This window comes from Xiphophorus couchianus, chromosome 11 (assembly GCF_001444195.1).
Source record: "Xiphophorus couchianus chromosome 11, X_couchianus-1.0, whole genome shotgun sequence".
In the NCBI taxonomy this organism is placed as follows: domain Eukaryota; kingdom Metazoa; phylum Chordata; class Actinopteri; order Cyprinodontiformes; family Poeciliidae; genus Xiphophorus; species Xiphophorus couchianus.
In genome coordinates, this window is record NC_040238.1 from 29765143 (window position 1) to 29783093 (window position 17951).

The following is a 17951-nucleotide window of genomic DNA, read 5'->3' on the forward strand; positions in this document are numbered from 1 at the left end:
AACACATGAATATAAAGCATGAGAAAACAATCACATCCCAGTGCCTTATGTGACCTTACCTTGACCTGACATGAGACACCGCCCTTTAATCGTCACAGCTGACACACCTCGACAGGCGTGTGTATTATGTGAGTGTGTGTGTCCTGACAGTTGCTTTGATGCATATTTCATATGAGGCTGCTAAGTGTGTGGCCAAAAGTAGGACATGAGGGGGGCAACATCTATCTTTATTAAATGTGGATGTATTTTTCCTCCTCTGCAGCAGATGAATGCACATATTCAATTATGGGTTTTTTTATTGCCTTTTAGTTTTTGATGATTTTCTTTCTTTCCATTGCCTTATCGTGCAGCCTCAGGGCTCATTTAGAGGCATGTCTATTAACCACACGCTCGGACAGATGCACACGCTTGCCCGAACAAAAGGAGGCAAACAAACAGAGACCACCTCAGCCGTTTGAGGACACTATCTGTTTAATGTTATTTATAAACAGCTTCAGTCTGGCATTGTTTGATTACCACATAGAAAACATTTGGGCTCCACAAAGGAAGAGCGAAAAATAATACACAGATATGCGTGTGTGTGTCTGTGTGTGCTTATTGAAAAGAGAGAATGGCGGCACAGGAAGATGAGGAGGGAAAGAGAAACTAGGAGGAAAGATGGAGAAAGAGGATGACGAATAGAAAGTAAGGAAAAAAATAAGGGGAAGCACATAGGACACTGCAGTGTGCTGTTTATCTTGAGTTATTCAGCAAATCAAAAATACTGAAAGCCCCCTCCCCCCTCCCCCCAAAAAAGAAAAAAAAAAACAATTATAAGAATATTAAAAAAATAACAAAGTTCCAGCCTTCAGCTCCCTGTACATTTTTCATGGGAACAAGTGAGACACAACAGTCTCGCTTCTCCACTTCTCTCTTTTTTTCTCATTTTTGTTTTATTACAAAAGTCATTCTCACAGGAATAAACGGACACAATTTACATCACCTCTTGGTTTACAGCAGCACAAACAAAGTTCACTGGTATAGGGACTTATAATCCTATTTGCCAGGACAGTGACACAATAGTGACAGGCTGCCCAATGTTCCCGACATCGAGATAGATAGACACGAAAAGGTGGGGCTCAGCGGGAAACACACACAAGCAGGGGTACAAATATGACCCCTGCCTCTGGAGTCCAATACGAACCTGTTTGTTTTGGGGTAGTCTGTAAACCGGATCACAATTTTTGTGCTTTTTTTTTTAAAAATGACCTGTCATAATTGTTTTATTTTTTGCTTAATTATTGTTTGTAGAGATGCACCAGTCAGAATTTTCCCTTGTGTATTCCCTTGTGGGGTCAGAGAAACTAGGAGGTACCTGGTACCTTTCTCCAGAGGACACAAATTGAAAAATACAACTACAAATTAAAAAATATATAACAACATTAACAAAACAGAAGAAATAGGTCCTGTGATATGCAGTGGGAAACCTAAGACATCTCTGATTGGGCGATTCCTCTTTTGACTTTAGAACTGGAAATTATTCTGGTTTTAGCACATTTGTTGAAAATATGAATGTTACCAATGACGCAAATATAGCTACTGAAAACATTACAGATTTATCGTCATGATACAAAATACCGGAAAAAACTGAATTTAATGGATGTTTGATAATGCTGCTACACACTCATTTACAGTAGAGTAGAGTAGAGAGTAGAGTACAGTATGCACCTTGAAGGCGTTTGTGATCCGCCATTATAAAAAAAAAGAAGAATAACATAGCTGCCCATGGATATGAATACTCAGGAGGCTTGTTTTCATGTCTACGTAGCTGCCGCTATCCAAGAATATTTTGAGTTGGGACAAACTACGAAGCTTTGGGGGAGGAAAGTGAATTTAGCATTTTGGGCAATACATACGTAGCACTGTGACTCTCTGTCTGCTAATCTAAACAAAGAGAGTGAATGCTAGAATAATTCCCGGTTCTAAAGTTAAAAGTGATATCAACCAATCAGGAATGTCTTAGTTTTCCCACTGAGACTTTCATCTTCTCTTTTGTTAATGTTGTTGTGTTTTCTTAATTTATAATTGTGCTTAGTTAATGTCATGTTTTTTGCATAGGTTGTTGTGTTTTTCAATTTGTAATTGTGTGTAGTGATTTGTTGAAGTGGTTTGCACTTCAGGGCCAAAGTAACAAAATAATAATGGAGTTCACATTTTAAACTGTGTTTAGCATCTGATATTACCAATTAGTATGACTACCCTGAAAAAACTAAAATCTCTGTGCAAGAGAATGTGAACTACCTTACAGAGATAGTTATTCCCTGCATAGCACACCGGTGTCAAAGGGAGTCAGTAGAAAAGTGGACGACTCCACATGTTTATGAAACACAAAGAATGGATCACTAATTTATATTAGACCAAAATTTAGTCAATGCTACTGTCAGCTCATGTTTCTTTAATGGTACTCGGATCATGAGCACAAAGGTATCTTTAAAAGCCAGATTTTATTTTTTACAGATGTACAGTGAAAAGAGACTTGCTGTTTTCCTGGTGTGGATAAATTATCTCTCAGGAACAAAAGGACAGAAAAACTGCAGTAATGTTCTTCCTTTTCATCTTCTCCTTTATGCATAGAGCACAAACCAGTGAAGAAGCACTGATAATGGGTTGCAGTCTATACATCTTCAATACCCACTTACTACCTCTGGCTCACTTGAGGGGTTTCTACTCCAGTAGTCAATGGACTCCACCTCTTACCTATTGACTGCTGGGCAACATAAACCAAGGGGTCAATGAGAAAGTACTTCTTTCCAGTTCACTATCATCAACAACAGTGTAATGTGAAAATATAGTTGCTGACAGGTTTCTCTCGCTCATTTCTTGTTTGAATTGTTTTTAACCTCAGAAAATAAATTACAACAAATGGTGAATTTGACTCACTTTTCAAATTTATTCACCTTGGGTGATAAGACATCTGTCTACAACAGGAAAGACAGCTGTTACTGATAATTTAAGCAATCCAAACTGTCCCTTTAACTGAGATTTCCAAAAGGCAGCCAAGATCACAGACCAGGGTAGAATATTCAAAAGGATGAAATGAAGCAATTTTTCTGGACTCTGTTCAGACTTTCTGTTATCAGCTGAAAATCAAGCTCTCCCTCTTTCAAAAGAAATAATTACAGACGTGTTTAAAGAAAAAGTGTTGCTTCTTCGATCTTTGTGCTTTTTCTTATTTTTTGTTCTTGTCTTATTTTTAAACTAACTTTTGAGTGATCTTTGGAGTGCAACCAGTGCAATAACCAAATTTGAGTTTCCAAATGGCTGGTAGCCTACTGGGGGTATCCAAGCTGAAAATTGTCCACTTCCTGTCACGTGTCAATTTCTTGGTGCATCTCTACTTATGAGGAGCAGCTAGTTAAAAAAAAAGACAACAATGCTTTGTTTTGCTGTAGAAAATTATGAAATGATTTGTTTTATCAGTTTCCACCTATTTCAATTGAGTGGTGGAGACATTAGGTGAGCTGCACAGAAAAACAGGATGTCTAGAGAAAAACCAAATCAGAGTCCCGGGTTTGAAGTTTGCGGTGAGCTGTGAAGGTGGTTGGTCTTTTTTTATTTTCTGGGGTAAGACCAGTGTTGAAATGCACTGTTATCAAAGAGTATGCTGTATCCCACTGTTCTTTTTTTCATGGGTAATTCTTGGAGAAGAGCACATTGCCTCCACATGTCATAGGGATTTTCTCTCTTCAGATCTAGCAGCGATAAAATCCAACTCTTCAAACAGGCTTGAAGATCAGCAAGTCAACAAATCAGAGAAGAGTAGTCCACAAGCTCGTTCATTCTTCACACACTCTGACCTTACTTTTTACTCAACAGAGGCTGATCAAACCTCTGACACAGAATCTGTTTCTTGTGACTGTTTGGACTGAATGGTGCTTTTGAATGATACACGGACCTCCATTGCATTACAGAGGGAAGCGCACATCACTTTCAGTGAATCAGAAGTTTTATGACTGAGACTAAATCCCCTGGTTTTTCTTAGCCTGCAGAGAGGTGCTCAACCAAGAGAAGTTGGAGAGTGAATGAAAATGTCTCTCGCCTCCAGATGTTGTTCGTAGGATAACTGGCTCCCATTAGGCACTCTTTTTATCTAGCTTTGTCGTATCCACACAGCTTTAGAGTATTTATTTTCCTTTTCCACTTTACACCCACAGTTACACAACCGTTTCTCAGAAATATTCACTCACTCTAGGATGCTGAATGAGACCAGTTGGCTTTCAAAATGATTTGTTGGCTTGGACTGGCTTTTAGGTTGGTATGCAAAGTTGAGGACAAATGATAGCTTTCAACTGGACTGCATTGACGAACTGACAGTTATATTGTTGTGTGACAATTTCAGCTGTATTATTTAGATGCCAAAGTGTACAGATGTGCATTAAAACTGCTGTGAGACGTGGGTGCAGAGCCAATTTGCTGGCGGATTGATAGTAATTACAGCTATTACCGTTGAAACTCTTCACAATGACTCATTTTCCTGCCACCAGTGTCTGCGGTACTTTGTTTCTTGATCGTAAGGTGCTGTTGAGTGAGCAAAGAGACAGCTTTAAATGACTGTCTTTGTCCTAGTGTGAGTGACAGATCAAGGGTGTGCTGTGAGAGCACTACTGAGTCAAGAGGGTTAACTGTTTTGATACTTACTGTGTGCTCTCACTGTAATTTGAATGAATAATTGGCTCATTATTTCATGAGGCTGTACAGTTTTCATGAGCACATAAATTTGATGAAGTGACTGATGCCAAAGAGACAGAAGTTTCCCTGTTGTTTCTATGCTGACATCATCAAAACAGTGGGCTGAGTTGCGCTCCCTGACTTCCATCTTTTGACACATAAGAATCCCTGCATTTTTATCGCAGGAATACTTCACAATGTTCCCAAACAGTATCAACAACACACTTGGTTGTCCACATGTCTCCTTAAATAGCCAGGATAGGATGTTTTTTTAGGAGAATTAATAATAAGGTTGCATCCTTAGCACGAAAGTGTCTGGGTTCTGTTTCAGCGTAGGATCACAAAATAGATTGACAGAAACAGAGCTGATGACAAACAGGGAATAAATGCTGCTGCATGGGATCCAGTGTTATTAGCTCTCTGGACTCCACTTGGTGGACCAACAGAAGTTCTGGGGATGCACTTGTTTCTCCTTCTTGAGGATGCAGACATATCGTATTTACCTCCATCTGGAGAGTAGTCCTTCTCATCCCCCTCCTGAAGTACCTGTACCTCATTGAGCCCCCCTTTTCCCTTGCGGCCCCGGCGGGTACAGTTTTTGCGGCTTCCCTTCGGTGGACGCGGCAGGGGTGAGGGTGAAGGCAAGCTGTACTGGTCCCCATGCGGCATGTACGGCCGCTGATGATGGTTGTGATGGATTCTGTGGCGGTTTAGATGATTTAAAGAGTCTCCATGCTCCATCTCCCCTCCAGAGTTACCTCTTCTGTGACCCTCGTTCGACAAGCAGCTGGGTAGCTCTTCCTTCTTCACCTTCTTCATATCCTTTCCTGCCAACTCCGGCGGTGAAACGCAGATCAGAGTGGATGTGGAGCCCCTAAACCTTTGCAGCCAGTCCCAGAGGGATAACGCCTTGCAGTCACATTCCCAGGGATTGTCATTTAGACGCAGGTACTCCAAGGCCGGCAGCTGCATCAGGGTGCCACTGGATAGCTCAGTGATGGAGTTATTGAACAGGTAGAGCATGGTGAGACGCCGAAGGTCATGGAAAGCCTGCCGATCAACCCACTGGATTCGGTTCTGGTGCAGAAGGAGCCGGTCCAAGACGCCCAATCCTCGGAAAGTGTTCTGGCGAAGACTCCAAAGCCGATTCCCATGCAGGAAGAGATGACTTAGGTTCAGGAGGTCGATGAATAAATCATCCTCTAAGAACTCTAATTGGTTATCCTGGAAAATAAGAAAGGAAGAAAGACAAAACGGGATCTGAAATTAGTTATAGTTAATTCTTCATTTAATAGCCTTTATGTTATTTCCAGTAATGAGTAATATTCTTTATTGGAATAAGCTTTGAAATAAGATTTATTTTCAGCAGTCTGTTGACCTCACATGTTATAATAAATATAATATTTTTAGATTAGGCCACAACATAAATGCTTGTTTTGTAATGCAGATTACATTCACAAACATGTACTCCATAAATTCCAGGGAAAAGATGAACTCTGCAGGTTTACAGGATTACTGGTAATCTCTGCAGCTCAAAGAGGCTAGAAAATATCCTGTGTTGTGTTGGAGGTTACTAAAACAATTTGCTGCTTGTCTTTATGCGCTTGTTTCAGTTTGAGGAATCAGTAAAAATAGGGTCATGTCAAATAAACTGGTTTGACTTTTTTAGATTTCATGACCAATTGCATAAAAGTGTAAACATGTACATATGAGCCTGTGACTTTAATCTTATTTGCTTGGTGCTTGATAGGTTAAAATGCAGTTTCCTTTACTAAACAATGTTGGTGATAAAATTATATTTTTAAAACAGAAAGATGGATATTTTCATAAAAATTTGGAAAATACATAAAAAAGTAGTTAGGATAATGTAACACAATAGAAAACATAATATCTTGGACATTATGCAATGATTTGTGTATTTGATTATCTTGTTTCTTCCTGGTGCTGCTTTGCATGGTCAAACGTCTGAGTAAATTAACTTATCTGCTGTTAGCATTTCATTAGTGTCAAATTTCTAGCAGTAGGTCCATAATACACTACAGTATAAGGAATGCAGATGTAACATTTAGCCGTAGAGATTGAAAATTGGCAGTTATCCAAGCACCTGTAGGTAGAGATACTGAAGATTATGTAAACCAGCAAAGATCCCTGGAGGCAGACTGATGAGGCCACAATGGTACAGATGCAGCGCGTGTAGCCAACCCAGACCCATAAAGGTGTCCGAGGCGACGGCCTTCAGGTGCCGGTTATCCCCCAGGTCGAGCTCCTCCAGCCGGTCAAAGCCGTGAAACGTGGATGGCTGTATGTAGGAGAGGTTGTTTGAGTAAAGCCACAGCATGGTGGTGGTGGGCGAAAAGTGGCCGCGGAGCAGCCGCTGGATCTTGTTGTTCTGCAAGAAGACACGCTCACTCTGAGCGGGGATACCCTCGGGCACTTCATGGAAGTTGTGAGCCTGACAGGAAACGGTGCTAGGTGAAGTGTAGCAGATGCAGTGGCGGGGGCAGGGCATAGAGAGATCCAGGCCCCACAGCACCAGCAGCAACTCCACCCCGCCATAACCTGAGTGAACAAAAGGGAAATAGAGGAGAGTTAATGAAATTCAGACAGCAGAGATTCTATTATCAGGCGCATCTTGAATGAAACACTTGATAATGTTGGTTTGCAAGGATTTCAATGGACACTGTACAATGCAGAGGAAAGATATACTACTGACATGATTTTCACTCAAAATTTAAACAATTCTCAATGGGTTTGCCTACCTTTCCAAAAATAAAATCCTAAAGAAATACAAGGCATTCCTTGAAAAACATAAATATGCTCCAGACTTTCAATTTTATTGTGTGGTGCGTACATCTCTATGTTCACATTCCCTGGAAAAGTCATGACAGCGCTGCATACCCGGCTGCCTAACATGCACAGCATTATATCCTTTGGTTATCCTCCACAACTGACAGAAAATCGATGTTTCCCCTGCTTACAAGTGAACACGCAGCACACCTGTAATGTGTTCCCACAATAAGGGGAAACCAAGAAGAAACGAGGAGGGAGGGCAAAGAAAGGAGGGGGTCTGGGAAGGCTTGGGGGGGTAGAAATGATCCGCAGCAGGCCTCTGAAGTGGGTATTACTTTTCTGCTATCAGATTCCCCTCATCTCACTCATTTATTTTTATATTTATTTGATTTTTTTGCCTGCCTTGGATCATTTCAGTGTTTGATGTTTCTTAGAGCTGGAAATAGAGAGCGAGAGAAGAAAAAAAAAAGTGGGTGGAAAGAGCATAGATTGGAGAGACACTGATCTGGGAGTAAGATCTGGATTGAGCCAGAGATAAAAATCCAACCTGAACATCATTCGTCCAGCTCCGTGGGGGCATATGTTGTCCACCCTATTTCATTTGAAACCATAGCACAGATCCTTTTAACAGCTAGAACATATACATGTTTGGTCTTTCTAATAGCACTCAGATTAGTTGCCATTGCATTATATCAATGAGCATCCTCTTAGGGTAGTAAAGGAGATCATGTGATACTAATCAGCAGATGTGATTGACAGATGCCACAGTGGTGCAGTATTAAAGAACAACATGTTCTCAAATGTCAGGAGAGGACTCCAGAGTGTAATCCCACAAATGCGTGACCTGGTAACATAATGTGTATGTAGCAATGTTTGTCAGTATGTCTGTGACGAGGCATATGTTGCATTTGTCAAATGCAACATATGACAAATGCAACATATGCATTTGTCATATGTTGCATTTGTCAACATATGACAAATGCAACATATGCATTTGCACATATGCACTACTTGTGAGAAGTAGTACTCAGAACTACTTCTGAGTAGTTCTGTTAACTACTCAGAAGAAGTTAATAGAAAAACAACAACAGTTGCAGTCTTGACATAATCTTATTGTTTTACCATGTCTTTTTGCCAACATATTTTCAACACTTTTATATTGCATGAATTAATGAATATTTATTATTTGAGTGGTCGAACAACAACTACTTAATTATTTATGAGTTTGGACATGCTTATTCTGGAATATTAATGGATTATTTAGAGTCAACAATAAATAATTCCAACAACTAAAATGTTTTGAAACCTTCAGCACAGCATTTATCAGTTTCAGCTGTCTATCTGCTGAATATTTCAGTTTCAAGTTTACATAAAACAAAATATTATATATACACAAACATAAAATAAACAAACAATGTTTATATATAAATATAAAAAAATTACAGTGAATCAAAATGGTCTCTCATCTTCAGATGGTTTGTTTTTCAACCAGCAGCAACAAGTCAGTGATGAGCAAATGTTCATTAGCCTTCATTTAGTCTCCAGGGTAACCAACTTTTTTATTGCCCTAACTCAAAAAATGCCTCACCAGAGTGGATTATTCTTTTTTATGTCTAAATATTCCTTAAACATCTCAGCTAAAACTTAAAAAAGTCACAATTTGTTGTTTGTTTTGTGTTCATAAGAAGTCTAAATGCTAACCAGAGTTAGAAAATGTTTGAATGAGTGGGGATAAACCGGTCCTCCTTATCTATCTTTATCGAAAGTCAAAAAAACCTACTTCCTAGTGCATTTTGTCATGAGATTAGCACAAAAACCATGCTGGTTGTTCATGTGGGCCAGTCAATGAAACTCAAATAGCTCGTTAATCATCTTATAATGTGAAATTACCAGAAGTTGTTAATCTCACCACAGAAGTGGCTACAGAGGTCTAATAGCTGCTTACCAAGTAAAATTCATCAAGGATCTGGATCACCACCTCATGCGTGAGAAAGTAAAATATGTTTTGTGTTCTTGCTGCTGAAGTACAACCACACTGCTGTTGTGATAGCTACAGATGTACTTTACCACAATCTCACATGGAAGACAAAAGATGCCATCTGGTTTGTAGAACAACTTCCTCCAAAACCTGTAGAAATCATTTAGCCTTAATGGTTTCTGCACAGATGCGCAGCTTAGCCATGCCTTGTGCATTGTTGTACATCATGAAAATCAAACAAATGCCTCGAGGACACATCAGAAGACAAATATGACGCTTTTGTCGTCATAGACTAATAGAAAGCTTAAAAACGGACCGATAGGCAGTTAATAGAACTATAATGAACATAATCAATGAAACACCATTTACGTCTCATATCATCTACTTCTACTCTGTTCTTTTATCGGTTTCACACACCTATATTTATTAGTCTAGGTGATCATTTGCTTTCAATGAAAAATAAATATATAGCAGGTATTCATCCCTGCAGGCTGTCAGGATTTAATCGCTCTGCTCTCTCTTCTTTTGTTTAGGCGGATCAGTCCTGTGTGCCTGTTTGTTTTGCATCTACGACTGCTTTATCCAAAACAGTTGTCTTACTCTCCCGCTTTATCTTCATCCTCTGCTCCATCTCTCCTGCTGTGTCTACTAATTAGGTGTAAAACTGCTGTTTGTATCAGAACTGTGTGCAGAAGGCTACGAACCATAGATTGTGTACATATGTCTTTCAGTTTCTCATGGAAAAAGCTTTATATAAAGGACTCATATATTGTAAGAAATGTAATCTAAACCCCTTCTCGAATGCGTTCTATATTAGTCTTGTCCCATTTTTTTCATCCGTCATCTGATTTTACAAACTGAATCTAAGATGACAGTTTCTCCACTGTATCTATTATAATTATTAAATAAATTGTCTCCAGTGGAAATCTGCTTGGCACATGCTTATTATAAGAACTCTAAATATAAGTTTGCATTTCCAATTGGTTTCAGTCCCTCACTGCTGTTTGTTGATCCCTGCAGTTATGCATTTTTTTGGTTTAATTTTCTCTTCATCATTTCTATCTGACTTCCACTTTGTCCCACTCATTCTTTCCATATCGAACATTTCTCTGCTTTCTTCATCTGACATTACAAAGTTATTGTGTGCCATCTGAGGAAATATCTGCTGACTGATGTTCATCTCTTCTTGTAAATTAACTGCAGATGTTTAAACATGAAAAAGGGAGATTGCGATATTTGTCATGGACGCTGTTTCATAGAATATGGCTCTGGTATCGAGAACAGTGCCAACATGTTGTTGTTAAAACATTTGTTCATTAATAATTTCTCTTGCAGAAAATGTAATTGCTGTAGGAAGTCTGCAATGGATGTGAAGGTGGTTAAAAATAGAAAACAGAAATGTGGAGTAGTCATGTGACAAAATTACTAACATTAGAGTTGATAAAAGCAGAAGAGACTTGGGTTGAATCCAAATAGAAGTTACTAAGAACCATTAGAGTAAATTAATCACAGGTGTGAAACGTCAGTCCTTTGGGGCTGGGATCTTGCAACTTATAGATGTGTCTCTCCCTCCCAACACACCTGAGATAAATAACTATGTTTAAATAATAAATAGCTAAACTAACTAGATGGACTCTGTAGTCCATGAGAAAATAATCAATCGTTTATTACAAGTGTATTGGATGTGGGACACATTAAGAAGTTGCATGACATCCTTGACTCACTTCATTGGTTCTCTATCCTGATCTGTAGGACTCATGTGTCCTTAGCTGCCACGTGACTTACTTAAATAAGTGAGTGATTATCAGGCTTCTGCAGGACTTGATAGCATGCTGAGGATGTAATGCAACCATTTAAATCAGATGTGCTGGAGCAGTGCCACATCTGAAACACGAATAACAGTGGGCCCTGAGGATGATGATTCAGAAACAGTCCCTTAGATCATGTTATTGGTTTAAATAACCAATAACATAATTTACATAAATAATTTCCAACTGGACAACAAGAAAACAGCTGTTGCTTGCAAAATGTGTGAGCTGGTAGTTATGGATGGAAATGTAATAACTTTCAACCTCTCTCCCGTGTTCTTTCTGCACAGCTAGTGGCACCCTAATTGCATCTAAAATCAATTTCAGTCATCAGAAAGGAGAAGACCATACCAATTCAATAAGACTCCTGCAGTTAATGTTTACTTTTACTATGCTTCAATATGCTCTTCATTTTCCTCAGTTTGCTGAATATCAATTTAAAAATCAACCTAGAATAATTACCTTTACACATGAGGTTTGACAAGCAGTAAAAATCCCAGAAGACATTAACTCTTTTGTAAATAAATTGAATATTTTTGTTTACTTTTATATTTTCTTCATTTCCACCCTGAAGATGCACTATTAATTGCACCTGAAATCGTTAGGCTGATGCTACTCCAACATGAGAAACATCTCAATTATGAGCTTTGATCATTTGTTTTAACAGCACATTTTCCAAATGACTTGGTTTTAGATTCACTTTCTGATCTGAGTGTATGTTTTAGAAAAGAATGCTCATTTGACAGCTCATTTTGAAAATCACTTAAAACTAAAATATTTTCAGAAGCAAGTCCTGTATCAAAAGCTTTATGTGATTCAACATTATTGTTTTATATTTGCTGTGAATCATTTGCAAGTTGGTTTCCTTGAAACAGGTGTGGGAGGCACTAAAGGAAGGAAATAGCTCCAGCTTGCTGCTATGCTTCATCTTTCTCATATTCAGTTACTGTGTTCTCTCAGCTGTCTGTTATTAAAGCTTAAAATGCTCAGAAAAATACTTGGAGGGGAGAAAATAATCTGCTGCTATAACGGATTTCCCTATTCTTGGAAAGCTTTTCATAAGAAGTATGAGCCTGGCTGCAAGGATTTGCATTAGTGGGGTCGGACACTCGTGTTGGATGTTCTCATTGGACTTTCGAGCAACTCTCCACCTCATCTCTAAGGAGTTGGATTGGATCAAAAGCTGTTAACAATCCTGCTCAGAAACCTTTTTTTTTGTCTTTGCAGACCTTACAGTGTGTCATTGACACCATTTTCTCAATTAAGTTGTCACAGATGCAACTACAACATTGAAAACATAAGGGATGAAAAAATAAAGCAGATCTCTGACATTACTGTATAAGCAGCCATGTTAACTTTAGATTTGGTTATAAAAAGGTCAGAATTTCTAATGTTATGCCAATCCTACAGTAATTTAATATATTCTTTAAAAACATTAAGCCTTCATATTATTGTTTCATTTGTAAAAGGCATGTTCTTATATTAAAAGCCTTTTTTCCAAAAATGCAAATTTTTCACACTCCATGTCTTGTTACAAGGAGAGTCGATGACACTCTTGTTTACACCTTCTGGAAGAACTTGAAATTTTATGCATGAAATTTGAAAGCAGTTTGGAGTTATCAAAATAACACAAAAACAGACACAATTGCAAAAGTTTTTGTTTTTGGATTTTGTCGTATTGCAACCACAAAAATTCCACTTATGTCATTGTCATTGATTTTATGTGACAGACTAACACAAAGTAGTGCACATACAGTATATGACATGGGAGAAACATTTGTCCAAAGTAATACTGTCCTACATGTACATGTCTATGTCTTAGGCAATATGCAGTTATACCACAGTCTTACAACTGCTTTTTTAAACCATGCTTTAAACTTTTGAATTTATTCTCGGACAATTAGTGGCACTGGATTTTGTTTAGGGGTTAGATGGGACTGAAAAAATACACATGCTACACTGTTCAGGTTTTTATTTACAAGATAGTTGAGAAACACATGCATTTCCCTCTTTACTTCACAAGTATGCACTACTTTGTGTTGATAAATATAATCCCAGTATTGCAGGTTTTGGTAATATGACAAAATGTAAACAATCTCACAGCATAAGGGGAACAGAAAAAACTGTTTTGTCAAATTTCAGCATAGTCCTCTTACAATAAAGGAAAACATGACGTCTTTTTCTCTTTTCCATAGTATATGTGTCTAACTCGCTCTAATCCTAGCGTCCATTCCCCTCAGCATTTTTGTCTAAATTTTCATCTCAGCTTTCCTGGCAAGATGTTTGCTGAAAGCTTCATCAAGCACAGCTAGGGTTCAATTACAAGATCCCATTCTTTCACTTACTCTCATTCTTCCACACCAGTCATTAATGTGCTCAGACAAACACACACACAGTGAAGAGTATAGGGAGGGGGGCAAAGCAGCACAAACACACACGCTGGTTGTCAGGCCGTCGACACAACCGCCTTCCACGAACAGTTTGGCATCTGCAGGAGACACCTGCCACTCACTCTGGTAAACACAAGGAGAAAGTAAGAGAAGGAAGGAGAAGTAAAGGGAAAGGAGCCGGAGAGAGTGGGAACAGGCAATATAAGGCTCAAAGGGAATGAGGAACTCTTACAACATGAAAGCATAGGCAGGAGGAGAGAGGCACAATGCAGCGGTGTGGGAGGGAAAAAGAGCAGATCGAGTGAGACTGTAGCTAAAAAAAGAAGACAAGGATGACAGGGATGTACTGTGAAGCAGAGACCATTATATAGGTAGGTGTGTGAATGTCTGTCTGCTTGGTGAACAACACAACTGTGACTTCCGATGAATTGGCATCTAATACTGTGACCTTCTGCAGGGTGATTCAGATAAACACCTGCAAAGCTCTCAGTCATTGCAAAGCTGCACTGTCACAGAAGGAAGGGAAAAAAGCATTTAATGGAAACAAAATGTGTGTTCTTTAGGTTTCCACAGATCCAAGCTGCAGGCTAGTACACCCACAAGCAGATATAGACAATCAACACTAATTAGCAGCAGTGGTGGGATGATTAAGAAAAAAATGCAGCAAAACATAAGTAAAAAGAAGATGTAAAAAATGAATATGGAATATGCTGGGATGCAAGAAGAGAGAAGTGCAGTTATAGTTCAGATGCTCAATATAGATGCTACTCCCTCTTGTTAGTGGTTGATTTAGCTTAGTATAATCCCTAAGATCATTTAGCGTTGCTCATTCAAATGATAATAAATCTCTAGCAAAGTTAATGAGAGATTTAAATGGTGCCACTGCTTCGACGACACAGCTGAAAAATGTCTGCAGCAAATAATCCTCCCTTCTCATGTACCACAGTACATAACCTTTACATCCATCTTCATACTGGAGACAAATCAAGTCAATACCAATACCAAATCAGCTCTGCATCGCTGATTTGTTGGGGCCGACAAATTACTGTTTGGTGTTGTTCATATCTACTTTTGTTGAAAGTCCTCCTCCTGTGACCCCAGACAAAAGCATTCAAGCCTCATGAAAGAAGAAACCTCTTTACAGAGAAGATAAAACAACAAATTTGTCTTCATTTTTGGTTCTGTTAGATTGTTTTACAGCAACTTAGAAGGTAAAGTTGTGATGTGGGACATCACACACTTTGGGTTTTACTTTTTGTCCTGCCAATGCTAGCGCATTTATTCTGCTGTATTTGTACCTTTCATCCACTAAGATTTCTTTTTATAAAGTGATTTCCGAAGTCAATATTATGAAGGACTGAGATTAAAGAAATTATAAAGCAGCCTTCTCAGTTTTTCACTTTTGTTGTGTATATTGCACATGCTAGAAATAAATGACAGGTGTCAGTTTGCCTATTTTTGTAAATCCTCACAGTACAACATGATTAGTCATTAAACTTGATCATGTTATGAGAAGAAGGAATTATAATAAATGGAAAAATTTAAATTGGCAAAAATTTGATTTTGTTAAATCCTAGTCCACAGGACCTGCTGCAATTTTTAGAAATTTTGCAGCTGTGACACACACATCTTAAATCAGGGGTGTCAAACTCCAGTCCTCAAGGGCCGGTGTCCTCCAACTTTTAGATGTGCCTCTGCTGCACCACACCTGAATAGAATAATTAGGTCATTAGCAAGGCTCTGGAGAACTGATCTACACAAGGAGGAGGTAATTAAGCCATTTCATTCCAGTGTTTTGTACCTGTGGCACATCTAAAAGCTGTAGGACAGCGGCCCTCGAGGACTGGAGTTTGACACCTGTGTCTTAAATGAACAAGCAATTAAATGTATTTTACAGCATTTGATGATGATGAGAAGGTGATATAATTATCTGAATCAAGTGTGCTGGAACAAAGACAAGTGAGCCCTGAGAACCAGATTGCGACCCACTTATCTTGAGGATCTTTCTTCACATCTACTGTATCGCAAATGTGTATATTTAGATGCTCGATTAACATCAGTCACACTTTAATCAAGATGAAATGTTAAGCTGTGAATCGGTTATTACGTATGTCATCGCTGGCTCCTTTGGAAAACAAATTGAGACAGAATAATAGAATTATTACACAATTAATAGATTAAAAAGTCATTTGTGTGATGAGAATTATAAACAAACCTTTCTATCATCATTATTATTTGCTTTAGCAGCATTCTCATAATTTAGCAGAGTTTGCCTTATCAAATAGGATCTTGATAAGTTTATAATGGCCAGATTTCTGACAATACCACCCAGTTAGTTGTCTCATTTGAATTTAGGGCCAATAGTTTTAAAAGGGGAAATATAATTAGACAATTTGAACCAGCTTAGCTGTATCAAAATGAAAAAAAGTCAACAGCCAGCTGACAGGAATACTTGCTGAAATGTGCATCACTGCGATTTTGACAGGCAGCTGAACGAAGTCCAACAAAAGCTGAAGTGAAAATGTTGGACTTGTGTAAAAGCAAAGCAGTTGTGACAGGCTCAAATTTCAACTCTATGAAGCATATCATCAAAACTGTTCAGGGCAGAAGTTTCATTATATAATAATTATTGTGCATTTTAATTTGGAATTTAAAACTGAGGCTGCTAGTGGTGGTGTAATAGTGTGGGGGGGTTTTTTTTGGCATACTTGCCTTATTTCCACTGAGCAAGACAGCATAGTAGTTTATTTTGTGGTCCATTGTATTCAGAAGAACATTTCTCAGTTGGACTCTCACTGGGCAGGCGGGAATAAACCCACTGCACCAACCTGTGCCTTACTGCTCAGTGGAAATGAGGCATTTGGACGCCTTCAGTACCAACTGAGCATCGATCTAAACACCACAGCCTTTCTAAGAACTGTTACTGACTGTGTTGATATATTTTGGTCTTTAACACTGTGTGCTCATCTTCTAACAACTCCAGCAAGCTAAGACACCATCCCACAAACCATCAAATCATCTCAAACTGGTTACTTCATGACAATGTTGGAAGACTACTCTACTCTAATGGCCTCCCCAGTCACCAAATTGGAGTCCTATTGTGCACAACCACCTGATGCATTGTCTCAATATGGACTAGCATTTTTAAAGGATGCTTTAACACTAATATCAAGGAATATACATATGTTTTTTGTTGTTTTAAAAGATAGAATACTTGGGAGACACAACACAGTATTGTTTCACAAGTTTACCCTTTTTGCCTTCGTAGCCTTTAGTGTCCTGTGCAAGGACCAAACTGTATTATCTAGGAATGGTGTCCTGTCAGGATATCCCAAGCATTCACATAATATCCTCTTTTAAAATGTGTTTTCAAAGCAATTCAGCTCTAGTCTGCAGCCCAAATTGACAGACGGCTTTTAAGTAAAAGGAAATATTTTTATTTGCAGTTGTACAGGTAGTGAACAGTTTGTTTCCTTACCAGAGCCGTTAACTGATGCAAAGAATCAAAATTATATTAATTATGAGCACCAAATAATATTTTGTTGTCTTACAGCTGCTGTCTGTGATTTTCCATTGATCGCTATCTCTCTTTTTAATGTTTCTCCTCTGTTAAATCCTTAACAACCAACCAAACCTCTACTGTGGACAACTTTTTTATTCCTAATAAAACAAATGAACATATCGGAACCTCCTTCTTTTGAATATAACCTCAAATCCAGTACATGACATAAGTTTTTCATACTTCTATTTAATAGCAGGTCCTTTTATCTGGCAATCTACAGCACAAAAATGTTACCTTTCTCTCTTCAGTGGTAAAAGGAGAAGTGAAATAAATATGTTCATTATCATGAAGAACCTTTTCTGGCTCCTCGTTTGTTTGACAAATTCAGAAAGACCTGCTAGACAGCCATGTTTTAAGGTATCCTTTAATAACTGGACATGTGTGGTCCATTTACGACTGTGTGACAGCCTCAGTGGTCTGATTCTCTGCTGGGTTCTCCCTTGGTCCCAGCAGCCTGCCATTCTGACATCCCTTCAAAATTTAACACAGTGGCCCATTAAAACACACACACACGCCCACACACACACAACTCTGACCAGTATGGCTGCATATGTTGCTGTGTATGTATGGCGCATGTGTGTGTATGGCCATGTGTAAATTTGACTGAGACAGAAAAGATGAGAGCAAATGCCAAAATAACCTCTACCCTATTTACATGCGGTAATTGGGTCATTTGAAAGGCTAAACTTATCTCAACACTAATCAGGTTCTAATTA

The 17951-nt window shown here is 38.6% G+C and overlaps 1 protein-coding gene across 2 annotated transcripts in view; it reads right to left on the minus strand.

The window, feature by feature from the left end:
- Positions 1–453: 453 nt before the first annotated feature.
- Positions 454–17951, minus strand: part of rtn4rl1a (reticulon 4 receptor-like 1a) — a 101840-nt gene continuing 84342 nt past the window's right edge. For both annotated transcript variants that reach the window (XM_028032380.1, XM_028032379.1), the window contains 2 exons: positions 6812–7266; positions 454–5931 (listed from right to left, as the gene is read on the minus strand). In XM_028032380.1, the coding sequence (XP_027888181.1) occupies positions 5035–5931; positions 6812–7266 (1352 nt within the window). In that variant the 3' untranslated portion in view covers positions 454–5034. The remainder of the gene's footprint in view (positions 5932–6811; positions 7267–17951) is intronic.